This window comes from Hermetia illucens, chromosome 2, assembly GCF_905115235.1.
Source record: "Hermetia illucens chromosome 2, iHerIll2.2.curated.20191125, whole genome shotgun sequence".
Lineage (NCBI taxonomy): Eukaryota > Metazoa > Arthropoda > Insecta > Diptera > Stratiomyidae > Hermetia > Hermetia illucens.
Genome location: NC_051850.1, coordinates 130,785,360 through 130,807,315, shown reverse-complemented (window position 1 = coordinate 130,807,315; position 21,956 = coordinate 130,785,360). Strand labels below are relative to the sequence as shown.

The 21,956-nt window shown below is 44.4% G+C and overlaps 1 protein-coding gene across 3 annotated transcripts in view; it reads right to left on the bottom strand.

Annotated features, from left to right (window-relative positions):
- LOC119649701 (adenylate cyclase type 6) overlaps positions 1 to 21,956 on the bottom strand; it is a 518,692-nt gene that overhangs the window by 68,401 nt on the left and 428,335 nt on the right. For all 3 annotated transcript variants that reach the window (XM_038051969.1, XM_038051970.1, XM_038051971.1), the window contains 4 exons: positions 16,180 to 16,304; positions 15,653 to 16,101; positions 2,864 to 3,111; positions 2,558 to 2,678 (listed from right to left, as the gene is read on the bottom strand). In XM_038051969.1, coding sequence (XP_037907897.1) covers positions 2,558 to 2,678; positions 2,864 to 3,111; positions 15,653 to 16,101; positions 16,180 to 16,304 — 943 coding nt within the window. The remainder of the gene's footprint in view (positions 1 to 2,557; positions 2,679 to 2,863; positions 3,112 to 15,652; positions 16,102 to 16,179; positions 16,305 to 21,956) is intronic.

Sequence of the window (21,956 nt, the reverse complement as noted above, 5' to 3'; positions counted from 1 at the left end):
TAAGAGCTTTGATCATATGGTGAGACGTTTCCAGCGAAGCAGTTTTTGTAAGGTAAAATAGGCTCTATTGGCTGCCAACAACCGTGCGCGGATTTCATCATCGTAGCTGTTATCGGTTGTGATTTTCGACCCTAGTTAGGAGAAATTCTCAACGGTCTCAAAATTGTAGTCTCCGATCTTTGTTGTTCTCATTTGACCAATGCCATTTTATGCTGTGGATACTTTAATGACTGCATTCTTTGAGAGTGCAGCGTTGCCCGGTATGCAGAATTTTTCCGTTCCGCTTCTAGCTTAAATTCAACGTCGAACAAGCCGCTCCCACTTTTTCGCGACTGAGGTCAAGTATGTTTGTGGCCGTATCAATGATAACAGGCTTCAGGTGATTGTTTGTTTATTCTATGGTCTTGCATAATTCTAGTCTGACTAAATTTTCCACAACATAGTGTAAAGTAGATTAGTACAGGACTTAACTTATACCATTTCATATAAGCTAAGAGAGCTCAGAGAGAATGTATTGTCATCGAGCAAGAACGTCTAGCAGTGGAGGCGGCACTGGAGCTTCCGTGAGCCTATTTCATCATGGTATGTATACAATATCAAGCGTCATAATTTATGTTGCAGGCGATAGCTTCAATCCTTCAACTTTTTAATCTGTGAATAATTGGGCGCCTTATCGTTAGCCACTGTCCTGCTTGGAAACAGGGTCGGTTTGCCGAGCTCAAGACTCCCGATCACCCGATCACAATTGCAAATCATTATCTACTGTATCAAAACATCATTGTTTGGGTCGGCCTTTGCGTCGTTACTCCATGACAGACCTATTTGGCCTGATGGCGAGGCAACATTCATTGCCTTTGATGACCAGCATTCGGAACCATATCGCCATACCATATAACGTCGATCGCAAAGTTATGGAGTTCGATTTTGGAAGAAAGTTCATGGCGCAGTTTATTATGAGCAGAGAGTATTGCTGCAAGATACTTAAATTGCTCAGTTCTGGGCAGGTCGATGTCATCAACATTGATGGGGGATCTAACATTCATAACGCATGAGACGATCATTGCACTTTTGGATGAGATGATCAAGACTAAGATTGTTGGGAGACCCTGAGTAACCATCAGCTGTGTAGAGCAGTGTATGGGTCGCTGGTCGTTGGATGGCTTATGTCATAGTGTTTCCGCAAGGAACAAAGAGCATTCGACAAAGGGAATTTTCGATACATACTGACGGAACGGGTTTGACACACTTCTAGTTCCATTATACCACTACTACTGGATTTCGGTAGATTAATTTAAGCAAATACGCTAGGTGTTGTCGCAATGCATACTGTTTCGTTATGTGGCACACGATCCAAAAATGCAATGTAAAGAAAACGACGATTCTCACGGTGTTTCTCAATGAGTAACCGCGTAGCATGTATTGCGCCAGTAGTTCCCCAGTTCTTCGCATAATGATCGGGAAGGAGGTGGGTCAGACCGAAGAGCAAACGCGAATCACTTCCAGGACATTTTTGACAATCATAATCTAACAAGACGGGAGATGAATTTTCAGTTGGAATACTGAAGCATTTGTCCAATAGGAAGGACCGCTCTTTAGACTGAATCCCCACACTTCTGCGCTTGAACTCGGTTGTTTCGATTGGTTCTCAATATCCCACTTCGCCCTGCTTGGACATTAATTTGTAGTGAATCAGCGAGTTGGTAATGCATAAAATGAGCATCCTAATTGATTGTTATCAAATATGAGGACAGAGCTATTAAAACTGACTGGGAAAGTTTTGAAAGAAGTTAAGTGAAGGCTGACTGGAGTAGCCGTTCACACACATTTCCTTGCTTCTTTGCTAGCCAGTTTGGGAAGGTGGGTTGGGTTGTTTGGAATGTAGACCTCCCTCACATCTTTAAAAAAAATTTCAAGCGAGCTCTGACCTCGTGTCTCATTATAGTTAATTTGAAGGGCTAGACATTTGTTTCGGCAACAGAACTGCGCAGGTTCAGAGGTGCGTCTTGGAGGCAGGAAAGGTGATAGGAAACCTTCATGGCGGTCTCGAACAGTTCTTCATTCAATGAGATGAGATAAAATATTAAGTTAAATCGGTTTGTGGAAACAAATTTTATCGGAAAAGTCAAAATGGTTAAAAATAAGTTGGTTAAAGATAAGTTTAATTTAATTAGCTAATTATATCATCGATTTCGGCGTTGTTTATATGCTTTGCATGAATGTATTCTTGAGTTCACATGGGTGCTTTTCATGCTTTAATGGACCACCATCTCATCTTGTCGAATTGTCATCCAATTTCAAAAACTTGAAATCACATATTCCAGTCTGGTGAAATTATTACAAAAAGGCATTCATTTTCAAAGAGATATACAAATTTGTATTTGAACAATTTTGGTTTATTTTTAAATGCTTGGCTTGGCGGCTTAATACAACCGTGAATTAATATTTTAAAATATCTTCACTGAATATGGATGAAAACTGATTAACTTTAATGAAAATTTTCCATATTGCAATGATTTTTTTTCCGAACGAAAATGATGAATAAATGATCAAAGCTCACCTTGGTACAGTTGCGTATGCAATGGAAATTTCGACAGCCAGAAAGGTTCCAATAATAAAATATGACACCAAAACGAGGAAAATTTCATTCATCGCTGGCTTGGACAGCACAATCAGTAGAACTGTAATTCAAAAATAAGCATAAGGAAAGGCTGAAATTATTTCATGAAAAAGAAAAAAAAGCAGGAAGATAATATTAATTGAGTGTAAATGAAAATATATATTTTTTCGTTTCGTAAAAGTTAATGCATGCCTGACAAAGTCACGTGTAGTAAAAAAAAATAAATTAACCCAGAAAAGCACTCACACGTGTAGACAGTTGCACAGATTCCCAGGATTACTAGGAGCACAATTCCACTGACTGATATCACGAAATCGTTCTCATCCTCGAAATTTGTTGCTAGCATTGTAGATTTGTTGTGAATGTCCTTAGTATCAACGATTGCGTCCTCCTTTTCAGTTGTACCAAGGACTATGAATATCCGCTGTTGTGATGGGTCAGCGGTTGTGATGTCCGCTTGTATTTTATCTTCCACGTGTCTACGATTTCGAGATCTGAAAAAGTAGAACAGAAAATTGAATTTTTCTTATTTTCGGAAAACAATCAAATTTGCGAGATTCACGGATACATGTTATGATATGAAGCAAGTGGCCTTTGAAAAATATTCGTGTTTATGGCTATTTAGAGAATATGAATGCGATTAATGCTTTCGAGTTTAAGGAGTTACAAAGTTAGTAATTTTAGAACTTTAAGAAGCGAAGTGGTCCTTGAATACCAGAAATGCCGTTTCATTGTCATTTTGACGTCAAATAAAATTGAATACCTAATTAATTAAATTGATGGCATTTTATTGCAAAATTTCGGTAAAACATCCTTCATGCTACCTTGGTTGTTGGTTTAATGGACGATGTCATTTTTCCACTTGTTGACTAATAACGTCTATTTGCTTCCTTATTCATTCATGGGCATTGGTATAATGACCCTAAATTTGGAGAAGGGGATAAAGGTAAAACACTAAGGGCGATTCCTGCGGCGCGGCATCAAATTTCACTATTTTGTGTAAAATTTAGAAATAAGACACTAACATCAAGTTCCTCCAAAATTTCATCAAGTCGTGCCTGGATTGTATCATTGGGAAAAATTAGTGGAGTTCTTATTATTTTATTTTATATAATTTTAATCGGGCATTCGTGCCAGTGTCCGGATAGCTGAGTGGTTAGAGCGCAAGGCTGTCGTACGGAAGGTCGCGGTTCAAATCTCACTGGTGGCAGTGGAATTTGTATCGTGATTTGACGTCGGAGACCACTCGACTCAGCTGTGAATGAGTACCTGAGTCAAATCAGGGTAATAATCTCGGGCGAGCGCAATGCTGACCACATTGCCTCCTAGTGCACCGTTACGGTCTTGAATGAAGTGCTCTAACACACTTCAAGGCCCTGAGCCAACATGGATTGTTGCGCCAGCGATTATTATTCGTGCCAGATAACCATGGATACAGTATATTTAATAAGGCAGTACCCACTGGTAATGTCATGCATTACAGGTAATGTCATCCGAGTATCTTAGGATGGGTAACCAGTGGGTCGCCTTCGAGTTATGTGACACAGATCTGTTTAACTATCGCTAATAGCAGGTAGCGATGATATTTTTTGGTAATGAGGTGGGAATCTTCAAAAGACTCTGGCCTGGAGACGGCAAAGTGTGGGGCTTTTACCCACTAAAAATACCCCCCCCCCCTTCCTGCCGCGTGGAACCACCACAAGGTATTACCTCACGGGGCAGAGTTAGTTTACTTCAGCTATTGTTCCACTCTTCTATGCGCGTCGTTCGTAACCGTGCCTTCCTCACCTCTTTCGATTTCAAGACCGATCATGAGTTGATCGCACCCCGAACTTGTAGAGGTACTGGCGATATCTCCCATGGCTCGTCAGAAACTGGCTGAGATTATAATCAGTCTCTCTATGTTGGTTCTCCAGCCACTCCTTAATTGTAGGGACTAGCCTATGTGTCCACTGGCCCTTTTCAGAGTGGTTCCAACACTTCTGTTATCTATTTACAGATCTCATCCTTTCGACGTTCTTCGTCTGTGACGAAGGAAAAACAGACTTTCAAATAGTATATACTCGTCACCTTAGCTGCCAAAATATCAGTTGCCATCATTCCGGAGATGACGAATGCAGCCTCATTTGAGACGGTTCTGAAGGCAGAAGACACTCTTAGGGGATAGACCGCACTCAGTTTATGAGCATTACATGATAAGCGAAATGCCTTTCCCTAAATAGGGATGGCATAAAGCAAGATTGAGCTCACCACCCTGGCAATAAGTAGTCTACAAGTGGCACTCTCCTGTTCGGCATTATTCTTGCCAGGGCCATACTCGTCGTGGACCCTTGTCACAAGCATATTACATGTGTTGTTTGAAACTTAACTTCATATCAATCATCACTCCCAAGTATTTGATGGTCGGCTTGGAAGTGACGATGTGATTGCCGATTCTGATTCGGGCGTAATTTCGCTTCCGGCGCCTTTTGATGAAAACAGCTTTCGTTTTTTCCTCCGCAAGTGCCAGTTCAGCGCTCTCTAACCAGGCCTGAACAGCGCTGATTGCTTCGCAAGAGTATAACACAGCATCCTCTAGATGCTTTGCGACTAGAACCAACGCATAACCCACTACTATCATCGACATAACCCACCACCCACTCCGAAACCGGAAGGTTGAGTACATCATTGTATATGATGTTTCACAGTACCCACGTACTCTGTGAGATGCCCGCGAGAACAACGTACTCCTCGGGTCTATCATCGGTATCATACCAGAGCGTTCGTTCTCGCAGGTAGTTATCGACAATGACTACAAAATTGGTGGGAACACATTCGAGGCACATTCGTATAAGATTCCAATTGGCTTTCAGATCTGGCTTTACAGATCTGAAAGGCCTCCCTGGCTTTCAACGATCGGGAGTAATTTGTTGTAAATTACCCGCTCCGACATTTTCCCCATAGTATCTAGAAGATAAATGTGTCTACAAGGGGTCCACTTCGAAGTTTATCAGCCTTTGGCAGCAGTACCAACTTCTCCCGCGTAAATGCTGCAGGCAATATCGCCTCACACATGAACACTTCGAATAATTCAGTGAACATATCCGGTCTTTGGTAGGTTGGCCCTGCCACACTTCCAAGGAGCTTCACTCGTCCAATGCTTTTTCAGACAAGTCAAGCCTTTCTCAGTTTTCGGTATCCTGTTTCCCTGGCCTGTGGCTCCATCCTCAGTTCAAAGATGCTGGTGAAATTCTCGCGAACTAGCGAAGATATAACACGTACTAGTGCAGGGTTGACAACAATCAGGTCTACGATTGAGAAAGGCCCCCTTTGCGAAAGATGCTTGCATCACATTCATTGGCCGAATTTAAATCCATGTGGGCCTCAAATAGACTTCGGCCCGTTGTGCTGCTCTCCCTACCTCCCCACTGAAGGCCCCAAATCTTGAAGCCACCGACAATCACCTTTGGACTTCGTTCCCTTGCATCGAGAATAAGGTTGTCTAAGATGTCTTCAAATTCAGACAATTTGAGACTGTGTGGGGTGTTGGACCTGTACAAGTACACATCGCTTATTTTAACCCACAGGAAACCACTGGACAACTGACTCACGAAACATTGTATAGCTTGGTGACCGCACGCGCATGTCGCCGCTCCATCAGTGGAGTCTGTGACCCATACACCACCGTCAGAATTTCGCTAGGGTTCACTTATGACAGCAATTTCCATCTGAGATTCATAAGTGTTCTGCTCAAGTAAGTCCTGAGCGACCCAGCAATGGTTGAGGTTTATTTGAATAAACATTAGTCAACGCCTTCCACAATTCCGCCCATTTATCATTTCCGGCAATATGCCGGTTATCCCTTCCCTCCTTTCCCTCGCACAATAGGCATTTAGGGTTCCTATTGCACTCCTTGGTAATATGGTTTTTCTCCCCATACCTTCTGCATCGATCGGATGGATCAATGCCACTGGTGCATGCCTTCGCGAAGTGTCCAAACATGAGGCAGGCGGCAGATAACCCATCCAATTCGAACCGTTCCTGCCGACAATAATTCTTGCGCTGGCTGATCGCATTGTGGCTGTTTGAGTATTACCATAAGCTTTTCACAAGCTCACTGTGGATTCTTCTTCCAGTTCCTCTAACGCGGTGCATATTCTTTCTCTGGAAATCACTTCGTCAAGATCTTTGCACTGTATGTAGATCTCATGTTTTTGAGCCCCAACTGTGACATTCTCCCCAAGCGAGTTCTTCATTTGGGTATGAAAGCCGTCGGTTTTGCCCAATTTTGATTTTTTTAGCTCAAACATAAGATCGCTTTCCTGGGTCCTTCGGATCTTGCAGACATTTTCGCGTAGATTTTTTAGGTCAGGGTCAGATTTCACGCTTTTTTAGAATCTTCGGGTAAGTCAAATTGTCATTACTGGAGATAATGATTGCCTCTTGGCGAATCCGCACTTTTGCTTTGTTCTTCGTCTTTTTATTAACGACATTCGTCCACCGACCATTTTCATTCTCCATAGGTTTGACTTCGATTACCGACGCTTGCACTTGGGGCGCAGGCTTTTTACCTTCCTGGCTTTTAGTTGTTCCTGGAAGATCACCGTCTTTCTCCCGGATTCTTTTCTTTGCTGGCAGGTCGCTAACACTGCGGTTCGGTGTCACTTGGGTCACCAGTGACACTATTGGAATGGCAGGTTTCGGCTTTTCATCATGTGTTTAATATTGGTGCACGTTGTGCTTGTCCTTGATGAATTCGGACAGCCTAAAAATTTTTGCTACAAGCTCCTTGAAAGGTCATTATTACTCCTTTTAAACGCGTCTTCCCCCGAAGTATTTAACGTGCTTTCCTGCATTTTATATTTTGCCATTGCGTTGGTGGAGATTGAAGAATTGAGGAGCTCTTCTGAATGGTTCAATTTCTTAGTCTCTGAGTACCTCTTGTGGTCGTCCCTCTTGGACAAATCCGGTGGGTGTCGAAACCGCCTTAGTCGGGCAGTAACCTCCTTTCAACCCATCATTTTTGCCTTCGTAATTGGTGTTTTTGGCGAAGTTGTTTGCTCACTCCCAAAAGCGTAGTTCCACGCACCAGAGATGAAAAGAAATGTACATGAACACATATTTACCCATCAATAGGTATGCCCCAATTAACCAACCGGGGTCTCACTTGATGGGATCTTGCCATTCCTCACAGGAGGTAGCGATGGTCCGTAGATATTTGACGCGCTGTGACCCATAGACACCATACAACAAGTTATATGTGTCATTCCTTCATTTTAATGTTGGCCGAAAATGAAGGTAGAATGCAGATAGTTTTTCTCATCACAACTATTTTAGGGTTTTACCTTCCAAATCCAATGTATGTATGCCAACTTGGTGATAATGAAAGCGAAAAGAAGATGTGATTAAGACATAGTAACAACCATTAATACTAAATGAAAGTTATCGCACATCCAACCAGTCAACAAAAAAGTGGAAAGTTGAATCTGCAGCACTTTTTACCCCACTATCTGATAACTAACTTCGATATGTTCGATCGTTGATTAGAGGATCAATAATTAGCTGTGATGGGTAAAAAGTCGGAGTCACCAGTATATTTTGATTTCAATGTAAATCTATGTTAGCAGGTTGGGTCGATACGATAATATTATTTCCAAATTTAACTACAAATTATAATTGGATGGCATGTGGTTAGAAGTTGTTTGGCTTTCATTGGCTCTTTTCAGAACAGCCAATAAATAGATTTCTTAGTCAATCAGGAACTAGATGTGACCATTCGTGAATCTACAATATTTCTTTTTATGTATCTCAGCATTATCAACCCAGTGTCAGCATAGCAGAGTGGTCAGGACACAAAGCTGTCGTACAGAAGGTTGCGGTTCGAATCTTATTAGTGGCGGTGGATTTTGTATCGTGGTTTGGCGTCGAACATCAGTCGACTTAGCTGTGAACGAGTACCTGAGTGAAATCAGGGGAACAATCTCGGGCGAGCAATGCTGGCCACATTGCCTCTTACAGTGTACTATAGTGTACCATTACGGTTTTAAATGAAGTGTTCTAATACACTTCAAGACCCTGCCCCAATGGATTGTTACGCCAACCATTATTATTCTTTACTTTGGAGCCCTTTAATGGTTCGGTCGCCTCTGATCCACTGATGTACTAGTGCGCTGTCGATATCCTCCCCAAACAGATTAATCGATGAGCACTTTGAGTGCTCCAAATTTATCTGCGCTATCCTCAGCATGATCTGCTTGTATGGGAGGTTCATCAGCCTTCGTCGGACCGTCCATCCTCATCTCCTCCAACAATTCGTTGGCGACGTCGATTGGATCCAGGTCGTCGTCTGGTTTTACAGAGGGGAACACTTTTACTTTTGCGTTCTTGACTCCCAACTACACTTTATAGTTTACCTATTATCAGTGCCTCCAAGCACTTGCCCTTTATATGGAGCAGGAAAGGTTGGCTATTTATCTGAGGTTCCTTCTCCTTTATAATTATTCATCGTCGATGGGAATTCTGGGGTTTCGAAGGCTGAGGGATTGGATCTTCGGCAGTCTGATGCGAGCGACCGGTCTCATGGGGATGGCTTTAAGCTTTATGCCCTCCCAGGCGGCGCTGATTATAGCGACACAGGAACCGAGAAAGTCTCTGGAGAATTGGTCCTTGCAAGTCATAACGTAGAACCCAGGGATTACCTGAGAGGAATCAAAGCAGGGGATGGATCTCATGTGTTCACTTTTGGGGTCTAGGAGATGATGGATGACCATCTCCGACAGTGTAGCCTCAACGCTGGTCCACATATCTCTGCGCCAAACCCAAAGGGCTCCGCCCACGTAGCCAATGGATTTCTGCTTAGCGTCCGGGCTCTTGTCCATTCTGCTCTGCTTGTGTTTTTGTTCGCCCTTGGCTTAGATCAATTGCGTTTGAGAGCTTCGCCTTCCGCTTCTCTGTCGGGCATCTGGTGTTATATTCTTCAACAATCGCCTGGTATTTAACGAAGTTCTTTTCATCTCGCTCGTCGACAGTACCGACCTCTTTATGCTTAGCATTCTTGGTAGAATCATGCCTTATATTATAATCTATATTACTGCAATCTGTGTGGAGTTGCCAAATCTCCCATCAGGCGCGTCCCTTCGTGCGAATAAGGGAGTGCTCGGCGAATGTGTCATGGCCATGCACATGCACGCATCCGGAGATGTGCGTGTATGGGCATGTTTATGCGCAGGCCGGGTAGGTGGGAAGTAAACGCCCACCCGTGGATAAAAATTGGTTATGGGAAGGATACCCAGAAATAAAACCAAACATGGAGGAGCAGAAGAAGAATGGAGTTACGGTGCAGGGCTTTGGAAACCCAGTACCGGCGGTTTTTGGGAGTGAGCAAGCGGGCTCCCGGCCGTCGATATCTAACGACCGCAGTGCCTCAGTAGTGGGAACCTTGGCTACTGTGGCATCTAATGTTACAAGCGTACGGGAGGAACTTGAACTGGCTCCAGTGACGGATCCGTTCAGAAGGAGCTCGATTTTTCGCAGATCCCCTCCCACACGGGCACAAGCCCCCACGATCGCTACCCCCAGTGGGAAGCGTATAGCGGGAGTCTTCGATGAGGAAGAATCACTGACGCCGATTCACCCGAGCGATGTTTTGGGAAATGATCAGTCTGGAGCTGCCTTTACTGCCCTCGGTAAAAAGATCATGGAGCTGTGTGAGTTTATAAAGGAGCGCAGGAACATTCACCAAAATGTAAGGACCATGATAAGAGGCATCCGTTTGACGTACGGCAAGGCACAGGATGAACGAGTGGGGAAGTCGCCGATTGGAAAAGTGAACCAGGCAACTCAAGTAACGATGGTTCAAAACGCGGAGAAGAAATTATCGAAGGAAGATTAGACCGGAGGTGATTTTCATTTCCAAACGGGGCGAAGGGTCATATGCCGACATTCTCAGGAAAGTGAAGGCAAACCCCGAACTCACCAATTTGGGAGACAACGTCAGCCGCATTAGACGGTCGCAGAAGGGAGATCTTATGTTGGAACTTAAGAAATCCAAGGATGTAACCGCGGACAAATTCTTAAGCCAAGCAGGAAGCCGACATAAGAGCTAGCAGGCCGGAGATCACTATAATTTGCAAAGATATAGATTAAATCACGACGAAGGAGGAGGTTCGCGAAGCGTTGGAGAAACAGTTCGATCTTGCCGGACTACAAGAGTCAATGGTGAAAACGCTAAGGAAAGCCTATGGGGGAACACAAACCGCCATCATCAGCCTACCAGTGCAATGGAAGGCCATATCAGCAAGGACTGCGGAGCTGACCCAAATTGTCTACTGTGCAAAGGAAAGGAGGGTCTGGACCATCGGCACATTGCGGGCAGCAGCAGGTGCCCGGAATACAGGAGAGCCCTTAGCACAAATCGCAGATGAGGTTGATACAAATCAACCTCAACCACTGCGAGGCGGCGCAGGATCTACTCGCGCAAACCATCCGCGAGAAAAACATCGATGTGGCCATACTAAGTGAACCATACCGAAACCGCGGTGGTAGCGTTTGGGTCAAAGACCAAACGGGCCAAGCAGCGCTGTGGACTTGTGGAGAACAAGCCTTCCAGGAAATAATGGAGCACCCGGAGGAGGGCTTCATCAGAGCGAAGGTGAAGGGTATCCACATCTACAGCTGCTATGCTCCACCCAGCGCTACACTCGTCGAGTATGAGCGGATGCTTGCTGCTCTTGTTTTGGATGCAAGAGGACGTTGGCCGCTCATAATAGGAGGCGATTTCAATGCATGGGCTCTTGAATGGGGCAGCCGGATAACTAATGTCAGGGGACGTGTTCTCCTCGAAGCATTCGCGGAGCTGGACGTGGTACTGGCGAATGTTGGGTCTTCGTACACTTTCCGGGGAAGGGGCCTGGGGTCTATAGTGGACCTGACATACGTGAGTGCCACTTTAGCCAGTAGAATCGCTTGGCATGTCAGTGAGGACTATACTCACAGCGACCACCAGGCAATCTGCATAGAGATCAAGGGCGGATCGAGCTCGAAAAAGAGTTTTCGCAGAATGCCGGGTGGTATGCTTGGCTGGACAGTGAAAGCTTTCGAGGGGGACACGTTTTCCGCGGTGCTCAAATCCGACATATCCCTGAATGGTACGGCTGGAGAGAAAGCCACCCAGATCACTCGATGGGTGACGGAAACATGCGATGCTACTATGCCCAGAAGGCGATTGCTCCCCAGTAGGCAACCCAACTACTGGTGGAACAACGAAATCGCAAGTTTGCGTGCCGCATGTTTTCGGGCAAGGAGGCTTTGCCAGAGACTCAGAGGAAAACCCGGTGGCGACGGTCGAGAGGAGGCACACAAGCAATTGCGTGGCCGCCTAAAGGAAGCAATTCGGAGGAGCAAAAAGAACTGCTTCAAACAGCTGTGCGACCATGCGGACGTAAACCCTTGGGGCGAGGCTTACAGAGTGATGATGAAAAGGCTGCGGAAATCACCCCAGGTGACCTGTCCGCGCCTCCTGAAACACATTGTTACCAATCTGTTCCCTCACCACAAAAATAGGGAAGGCAAATTTTTGTCCAGCTAAATGACGGCATAATACCGCCCGTAACTGTGGAGGAGCTGCGGGAAATATATGGTAGGTTCGGTGACAACAAGGCCCCAGGTTTGGATGGCATCCCCAACCGAGCTTTGAAACTGGCAGTGAAGACTAGGCCCGAACTTTTCGCCAACACCTTCGAGGCGTGCCTAAAAGAAGGAATATTCCCTGCCCAGTGGAAAAAGCAAAAGTTGGTGTTGCTTCCGAATCCTGCCAAGCCACCTGGAAACCCAGCGTCTTATCGTCCTATCTGCCTGTTGGATACAATGGGGAAGATGATGGAGAGAGTCATCTACAACAGACTCCTGCCCATCGTCGAAGCCAACAATGGTTTGTCGGAACGCCAGTTTGGTTTCCGACGGGTCCACTCTACGGTGGACGCAATTGGCATAGTGGTAAACCTGGCAAAAGGTGCACTGATTTCTGGCGGCTGCTGTGCCGTGGTGGCGTTGGATGTCAAAAACGCATTCAACTAGGCCAACTGGAATAGAATTAAACGGGCGTTGCCTGACATAGGTGTCCCCGGATATTTAGCGAATTTGGTGGAAAACTACCTCTCAGAGAGGACTCTCTGGTACGGGACGGATGAGGGCCCCAAAGAGTACATTGTCACAGCCGGGGTACCACAGGGATCGGTACTTGGTCCCCTGTTGTGGAATATCATGTATAATGGGGTGCTTGCTCTTCCCGTCCCAGAGGGGACTACGATTGTCGGCTTTGCTGATGACCTAGCTGTGGATGTTGCAGCAAAACACCCAGAAGATGTGGAGGTTTACGCAACGGAAACATTTCGAGCGGTAAAGTCCTGGCTAGAAAAGGCCGGACTGACCTTGGCGGACGCGAAAACGGAAGCGGTCTTAATAACGAAACGCAGGAAAAATAACACTGTGAAAGTGGAGGTCGGTGGACATACGGTCGTATCAAAGCCGGCTATCAAATACCTGGGGGTAATAATTGACACCAAACTGAGTTTTAGGGAACACCTAGAGTATGCTTGCCAAAAGGCAGCCAGTGCTACCACGGCACTTGCAAAAATGTTGCCAAATATTGGTGGACCGAAACATTGCCGGAGGTTGGTGCTAGCCGGAGTGGTGCGCTCCATCCTGCTCTACTCGACGCCTGTGTGGGCAGAGGCGCTTGCAAACTCTCAGAGACGGAAGCAGGTGCACTCGGTTTACCGGCGGATGGCTTTGAGGGTTTGCAGTCCACATCAGATGAGGCAGTATTGGTGGTTGCAGGCATGATCCCGGTTGACATTCTGGCCAAAGAAATGGGTGTCCTGTACAATGCAAGACATATGGAGGGGCATGCACAGCGTAGAAATGCGGCAAGGTCAGAGTCGCTTGATCTCTGGCAACGCAGATGGGACGAGTCTACGAAAGGTCGGTGGACGCACAGGCTCATTCCCAACATTAGGGTGTGGCTTGAGCGAAAACATGGGGAGACCAACTAGCACATTACCCAGTTCCTCAGGGGACCCGGTGGTTGCTACAGGCAGTATCTGCACCGCTTTGGGTTGGATGATTCTCCGAACTGTCCCAGATGCGATGGCATACCGGAGGATCCAGAGCATGTGATGTTTCACTGCCCACGATTTGCGATGGAGAGAAGGAGCTTAAACCAGATGCTGGGCAGGAGCGGGACCCCGGAGAACTTGGTTACTGAGATGCTGGAGTCCGAGGAGAAGTAGCTTGCGGTTGGCTCCGCAATCATCCAAATGCAGGAGGAGTTGCTGAAGGAACAAAGAAGGAGGAAAGCCGCAAATAGGAGAAGGATGAGTGCCTAAGAGCAAACCTACCCCGCGAAGTAATACCTCAATGGTGGTCCCGCGGGGCTGGGGCTGGGGCTGGAGAGACGGGGGGTGGTTTTTAGTGGGTGTGAATCCCACACGCGCCCGCTGTAGTTCCGCCGTTCGGGCGGCGGAGTTGCGGCGGACGTGTCTTTCTAAGATTTTCCACCTCCGTGTACGCACAAAAAAAAAAAATATTACTGCAATCAATTAATAAAAATTAAAGTAATATATGTATGCTACTATTATTAACTTTATTTGATCCGATATTGATATGGAGGATATCTTCCAGCCTAGGCAGCGTCGTGATTTTGTTCAGATTTTTCAGTTGGGTACGTTTAGTGAAAAAGCCAGTGAAGGAAATATACACTTTCAAGCGTCCGTCCTCCCTCATTTTGCATTAAATGTTAGAACTGACACTTGTTTGACTTATGTTTGACTGATGTGTGAAACAGACATGATACAGAAAAAAGTTTTGTCTGCAAGAGACATTTGTCTGTCCGATATCTGACCCAGGCATAGACATTTACCTGACACCAACGCAGATGTTTGTCTGATATAGAGGTTTGCTGAATCTGTCTGATGTCTGAAACATGCACAGCCATTTGCTGTTTGTTATCAGAACCAACCGGGAGCATTTGCGCGCGTAGTATGTTTTCTTGGAGGTATTGGACATTACTTTCTTTTTCCATTCAAAAGAACGGAAGTCTAAACAGCGCTGTTGTGAAAAGAAAGAAATCGAACTTATCCAGGGAACTTCTTTATGTTTTTCAAGTCGTGAATAATACCGTCTAAAATCTACTGATGATGACTTATGTTCCTGGCTCGGTGGATTCCGACCGTTTGATAGATCTAAGCAATGCCTTTTGCACTTTCATAAAGACATTATTGGCTGTACTGAAAGATTCTAGCCATTTATGTAGTTTAAATGGGAGGTCAATCTGTGGAACACAACATTACTTAGCTGTATGAAGAGTTAATTTACACCTAGCTGGGTTCCTATATTTGTCTTTCAATTTCCTAATGGCATTCTCAAAATTAAGCATATTCGCATATTGTATCTAACTTTATAGATTCACTGCATCTGCTGGTCATCCATGCATGCAGAGCAAATCCCAAATGGTACGTTACTAAATTAAGCTCTAACTTCAATTGCAGTAAAGTGCAAAGATGAAATTGAACGTTATTGACGAGTAAACACCAATGGAGACGAATTCAAAGTACCCACAAATGGAAATAGATTTAATAATATTCCATTTGCGTAACTTACGTATTTGGTTAGGATCAGTCGTCCCCTGTATTGACTGCTAATGTCAGTTCTTTGTATCTTGCAATCATTAGGCGAGTTCCCAGGCAACCGCCTCTTATGGTCCCGTGTAAGTATCAAATAAACCAGGAGCCGTCCCTTAGGACTGCCAATTATGCTTCAGAAACGGTTGGTTCGTATATAGCATTGATGTAGTACCATGTCCTTTTCTAAGCCGGATGTTATCCTCTTAGTGCCACATTTAGGAGCTCTATACGAGGGCTTTTAGATTGCCGGCAGTAAATGAGGCAAATGAACATCCTGAGTATCCATTAATTAGAAGCATGAATACCTAATTGAGTAGTTCAAAGCTGCTAACTTGTAACGTGATTGACTAAATCAAGGAAAATTTCAGTAACTTACCGTTTTTTCAAGCGATGTTTGAATATCCTTCGGAATTTTCTTTTCTGACGCACTGAAACGTAATTGGGATTATTCTCCTTCGGATGTGAAACCATGTGATTTCGATGAGATACATGTAAGGGAGGTTGTTGATGTTCGTTATCGGTGGTCCCCATTAATGGAAAACTTGACGGAGTCGACCATGGAAGCTCGGTAAAATTTGTTCGCCTCATACTCGACAACATTATCGTGGTATTTTCCATTTGACTAATATTTCTGAATGCGTTTCCATGAAAAACGACAGTACTATTTCCCTTAGATAAATTTGAAAAATTTCGTTGGATATTGATCGTATTGAAGGCTATATGTACAGTTCCTAATGCCAAAACTAAAACCAACAGTAAAGCCAATATGTGGGTGGTATTGCTTTGATTCATTCGAAGGAAATATCTTTGGTACAACATCTCCACCTGCAAGTTTAAAAGATAAATCATTTGGTTTGAAATCATGCCTAGGAGCGTACTTTGTTGAAAATAGATCTACTTTACCTGGAGGTTCTTAAATTGATGTGTACTGCACAGCCTTATTATAACCTTGTTTAGACGAAACCAAAATGATATTGTCGGACTATTTGGATTTAAGTGATTCTCGTTGCTTCGAGGATCCTCATTTCCTGGAATGACAAATTTAGGACAAAGCCTTTAGTTGGTATGGTATTGTTTTCGGTCTTGTTTATTAGCAGTTAATGTATGTATTTATATCGTGTGAGTACATTGAAATTGAACAAAAATTTCAAGTTGAATAAAGGATTCCAATCTAATCTAATCTTGTGGATTTTAGTGTAAGTGTTTTAGATTTCATTTATTACTTAGAATTTTCCTTATTTGGGATGGTAAGTAAAAGAATAAATTGCTGAAATCGGACAGACGAACAGCAGCACAGACGGGCCGACTGACAGATGAACAGATAGTCAGACGGACAGTTAAGCCCATGAGTGTTTTACGTAGGTACCTGTCGTGGAGACTTAATCTTACGGTCCTCTTCAGACACGGATTGATTTTGTGACCACAATCAGAGCCCCGCTGAGACAAGCAACAACGGTACCACTCTATACCAATTGCATGGCTTAGCATTCATACTGGTGGATGCAAGAATTACCTAAATTTCTACCGAACTAAAGAGTACGGCACCCGTGTTAAAACGCAACACCACGCCGAGGCCCGAAGGTCTTTTCTTGCTTGAGCACAACCACAACCACCATGAAACTCCCACTAGGGGGGCCAACCGCAAACAACCGAGCTGTACTCACATACAACGGGAGTTCTCCCGAAGTATGAGAGTCCAGGAGCTATCCCCGTTCCCATGGTACCAGTATACCCCTGGTAAGGTTTCGTGACCAATTTGCCACTATATATAAAGAAACTAAGCCATAAGACAGATGTTATACCAACAGCCAAGTAAGGACGGAGCCGATATTCAGGCGATACGTTGGCTTCCATAACTTACATCAAAATACAAATGATAACAGACTGCGGATTATTCAATTAGCAGGGTCACACGAAATGGTTGTTGGAAGTACCTGGTTTGCGCGGAAAACGGTCTACAAACAAACGTGGATCTCTCCAGACAGGAGCACATTCAACCAAATTGATCACGTGCTGATCGAACTTCACCACCTCTCAGTCTTGATGAATGTAAGAACATATAGGGGGGCCAATATAGACTCGGATCATTATATCGTTCGCATGGTGTTCAGAGCTCGAATAACAACCACACCCAGAATCCCCTCTGACAATCAGGTGAGAGTTACCAGTGAAGCCATCCACAAAACAGCCCGCCGCAACACCTTTAAGAGGGAAATGGATGCCGCAATAACCGCAGTCAGCAGAGGACCTGGAGATGAAGCATCAACAAATGATCTTCACAATCACCTGAAGAACGTTATCATAAATACGGCCATAAACATACTTGCCGCAGCCGCAAAAAAAAAATCGAAACGGCTGGTTTGACGATGAATGTAAGCTAGCAACGGAACGGAAGAATGCTCCATACCGAGTAATGTTGCATTCTCAAAGGATGCCGGCACGCGCGGGGATTTACCACGAACTCCGTCGAACAGAGAAGTGACTTCACAGACGGAAAAAGGAAGCCTGGGAGAACCAAACGGTCTGTGAACTCAAAAAGTACAGGGAGTAACCGCACCAGGCGCGGAAGTTTTACCAACAAACAAACAGGATGAAGCCTTACACACCTTAATGCTCATGCTGGCGAGACAAAGAGGCAAATCTGATTTCCGACAGAATGGACATATTGAAGCGATGGGTTGAGTGTTTTGATAAACTGCTCAACAACCAGTACATCCGCAAGTTGGAGGTCCCACCAACTGAAGACGACGGATACAAACAGTCCGTGAAATTCACCGGTTTAAAAATCATAACTCGCCAGGAGCCGATGGAATTACAGCCGAATTGGTTAAATATGGAGGCGCTCAATTACATCAAGCGGTTCATCAACTTATATTAAAAGTGTGGGACAGCGAATCAATGCCTGACGACTGGCAACATAAAAAGGGAAATATCATGCAGGGTAGCAATTATAGAGGTATCACATTGCTGAGTACCATCTATAAGATATTCTCCGCTATCTTGCTAGGTTGGATAGTCCCATACGCCCAGAACATCATTAGTCTATACCAAAGAGGCTTCACCCCAGGCAACTCAGCAACATATTAGATTTTCTCTCTGCGGCAAGCGATGGAAAAAACTATTGGAATATATTTTCATCGACTTTAAGGCCGCCTATGATAGCATAGTCAGGGTTAAACTGTACGCGGCCATAAGAGAATTCGGTATCCCGACGAAATTAATAAGACTGACTAGGCCAGATAAAAGCAGCAGGTTCACTCTCGAGACCACTCAACATCAGCAACGAGATATCGAATTGATGGACCTCAGCGCAAAACCGGGGTGTCTGGGGTTCCTTATTAAGGCAGGCCTAGACCGGATACCGACTGTTACGCCGTTGATGATGAAGCCACAAGACAGGGTCTAGGGAGGCATAGTGTACACCGATGGACAAAAAGGATGGGCCTAAGAGAAGGAAATCTCTGGTCCAGTCATCCTCGATTTTTTTTCAATACGATAATCCATTTATATCTTACGAGGGATAAAAAATGACGACATCATCTGGAAAATATTGAATTGAACTGGCTGAATCAAATGAGAATTATAGTTTGTAAGAAGGAAGCACTTTTTGCAGTATGAAGCTAATGGTGGTTGTACTCGTAGGAAATCACTGCAAATTTAGTTAGGTGCAGACATATTTGTTTAACACAAATTTTGAAAAAAATGTAGGTTACCTTCAACGGGTGGAGTTAAGATATTTAATTTGCTAAAACCGCAGCATATTTTGCACTAATGGTTGTGATCTAAATAAGGATTTTTATTATTCTGTTAAAGGGAAGTTGCACCGCGTCCTTAAAGAACTATGGTGCCCCTTTTACTGGTTATAGTGTACCTATTGATCATAGTATCTCAAGCAAGCTTATAACCGTCAGGAACTTTAGTATGTTCCCCACTACCAGATCTTTCACCTTTGCATCTGGTATTAAGTGTTCCCTCAGATGCCTCGACCCACTTTGCACAAGTTCCGGACACTGTTGCGGGACGTGTATAGAAGTTTCGTCACACTTCTCACAAATCTGCAGGCAGTGTAGGTGATAGTTTAGCCGACAGTGACCAGTGAGAATTCCCACTATGATTCGGAGGTTCTTTGTGGTGAGGTTTAAGCAATCCTTTGTGCGTATGGGTTCGTATCCACCAATAAGCATCCTGAACTGCTCCATCCCTGGAGAGCTCGCCTAGTATAGTCCCCTCAACCGTTCCCCTTCATTTCTTAGAGCCATAGCCATGAAATCGTTTCTGATTCCACAAAAGCGTTCTAGCCCGTGTAAAGGCGTCCCTCCTCCCTTCTTGGCTAGTTCGTCCGCTGCCTCGTTGCCTTCCAACCCAGCATGGCCTCGAACATAAAGTATCCAGATCTTGTTGGACGAGCCGAGTGTATTCAGTCTCTCAAGGCATTCCCATACCAGTTTAGAGTTCACCTGGTTGGACCTAAGTGCCTTGTTCACTGCTTGGCTATCGGTGAGAATAGCAATGTTCTGCCCCCTGTAGTTCCGTTGAAGATTAAAGGAGGCACATCTGTCGATGACGTGTATTTCCGCCTGGAATATGCTAGTGTACTTGCCCATTGGCTGGAAGTACATTCTTTGGACCAATGATATGAAGCAAAAAAAAAGTTGAAGATGATAGGAGTGTCAGTCAAAAAAGTATTTTGAGGCAGACTGCACCATTTCTGGAGTAACCTTTTTACATATTTTAATGCCCGCACAATTCGGTTTGGACAGTATTTCGATTTTCGGAAAATCAGAGAAAAAAGCCCTTTTTCCAGGGTTAATCTTTCAGATGATGTCGACCTGACATGGGTCCTACTTCATCATCTCCAAATGATGCAATAACTTTTCGGGCTGGATTATGCTCACTCATACCGCTGGATTTCATTCACAAGCAAATGGTTATGGTATCATTGCCTTATATGATACAAGAAGAGCTTTGACCCTATGGTGAAACGGAAAGGCTTTTGTAAGTGGGTGTTGCTTGATCTAATTTTATTGAGTCATCAGTGTAGCATAACCCTGTAAGCTGAAGCTTAAGAACTAAAAATAAATAAATTTGGGAACTTCACTGCCACTGAAACGCCGACAACGCTTCGGACAGGACTGACCTCGTCGCAACGACCTTTGGTTATCGCAAACGACTTATGATTGGTTTCTGAAATGCGCGCACGGTTTTGGACAATGACCCGATACCATTGTCCCCAAAATGCTTGCGATATAAGGAGGATATTCTGAGCCTAAGCGAATTGAGATGATGGTGGGACTTTGAAGAGTATTCCTCTCACTAAATACGCTTTTGTACTCTGGAAAGCCAAGTGGTAGGTTTTTGCCAGGATCTTGACCATATGATTTCGGTCCATATTAAGGAGTTTCACAATTGTACAGTGCTTTGCACAAACGGAGATTTTGGATATAGTGGAGAAGTATGCTTTCTGAAGATGGCCTTTTAATCATGATGGATGATGGTTAGGTGGGTTCTGCCAACACTTTGCTCAGATATATGATGGGAAAACACGGTCTTGGTGTACGTAAGACTAATTGTAAGTTTGTGCTTTTAATAAGGTCAGCTGACTTTCAACTACATCGTTCAAGCAGCCAGATTGACCAATTTGCGATGAATAGAAGGTTTAGAAGGTATTGCTCTGTAGATGACCGATCCCTTGAAGAGGCTACCTGAGAATGTTGATGCAAATTGCAAATGCATATGTAACATATGCATATCGTCAGATACTTCTCGAGAGGCCACACCCGAAGGAGCGTCACAAGAGCTGGTTGACTACATAATAATGAGAGCGGGTCGATGGACGGGAGGAATTGAAGGCTCTATTGATTGCTACGAATGATGGTATGCGCGATATGCTGGATCTTTAATGCCATGCGAAATCTTCGGAAGTTCAATGTATTTTGCGCCGTGACAAAACGGCAGTTAGATGTTGCGCTGGTCACGGAAGCTGCCGCAAATAGCTGACTGTATAGCGCATCACCAAAGAAGTTGCATGTTGTCGCAAATCTTGTGATAGTCCTGTGAGGGACTTTAGCAGTTGACCCATCATTAGCGATGACGAGCAGCTGAAGAGGCACTCAAACGGAGTAAAATATTGACTAGAAAGTTCATCCGCAGAGTTATTCATCGCTACATCTCCAGTTTGTGCAGATCTGCTACTTCCACTTATATAAAAAGCCTGAGAAGGAAGGGGTGATCATTAAGATGATGACGCAAGATGTCACGTGCTGCCCCGAAATAAAATCTCAGAGGAATTCGAACTCCGAGTTCGTCGGGGTTGCATCTGGTCACCGATATTGTTTTTTTTTGTTATTGGTGAAGTTCTCTTTGCAGTCTTGTCTAAACAAGGTGGAGGAGTTCAGTGGACTACGACGTCTTTCTTCAACTACCTCGACTACGCTGATGACATCTGTTTGCTCTCTCACCGGGTCTTGGTCAAAAGGATTGAAATTAAATACCAACAAAGTCAAGGTTCGCAATCTGATGGGTCATCGTACTCTCCCTATCTGCAGTAATGGGTAAAGCAAGGAAGGCATTCACCAATTTGAATATCAAGGAAGCATGGTTTCTGCCGATGGTCACCCGATGCATTAAAAGTGCTAGATTCGCCTCTCAAGTTGTTGTACTCCACCGCTAATGGCCTTTTT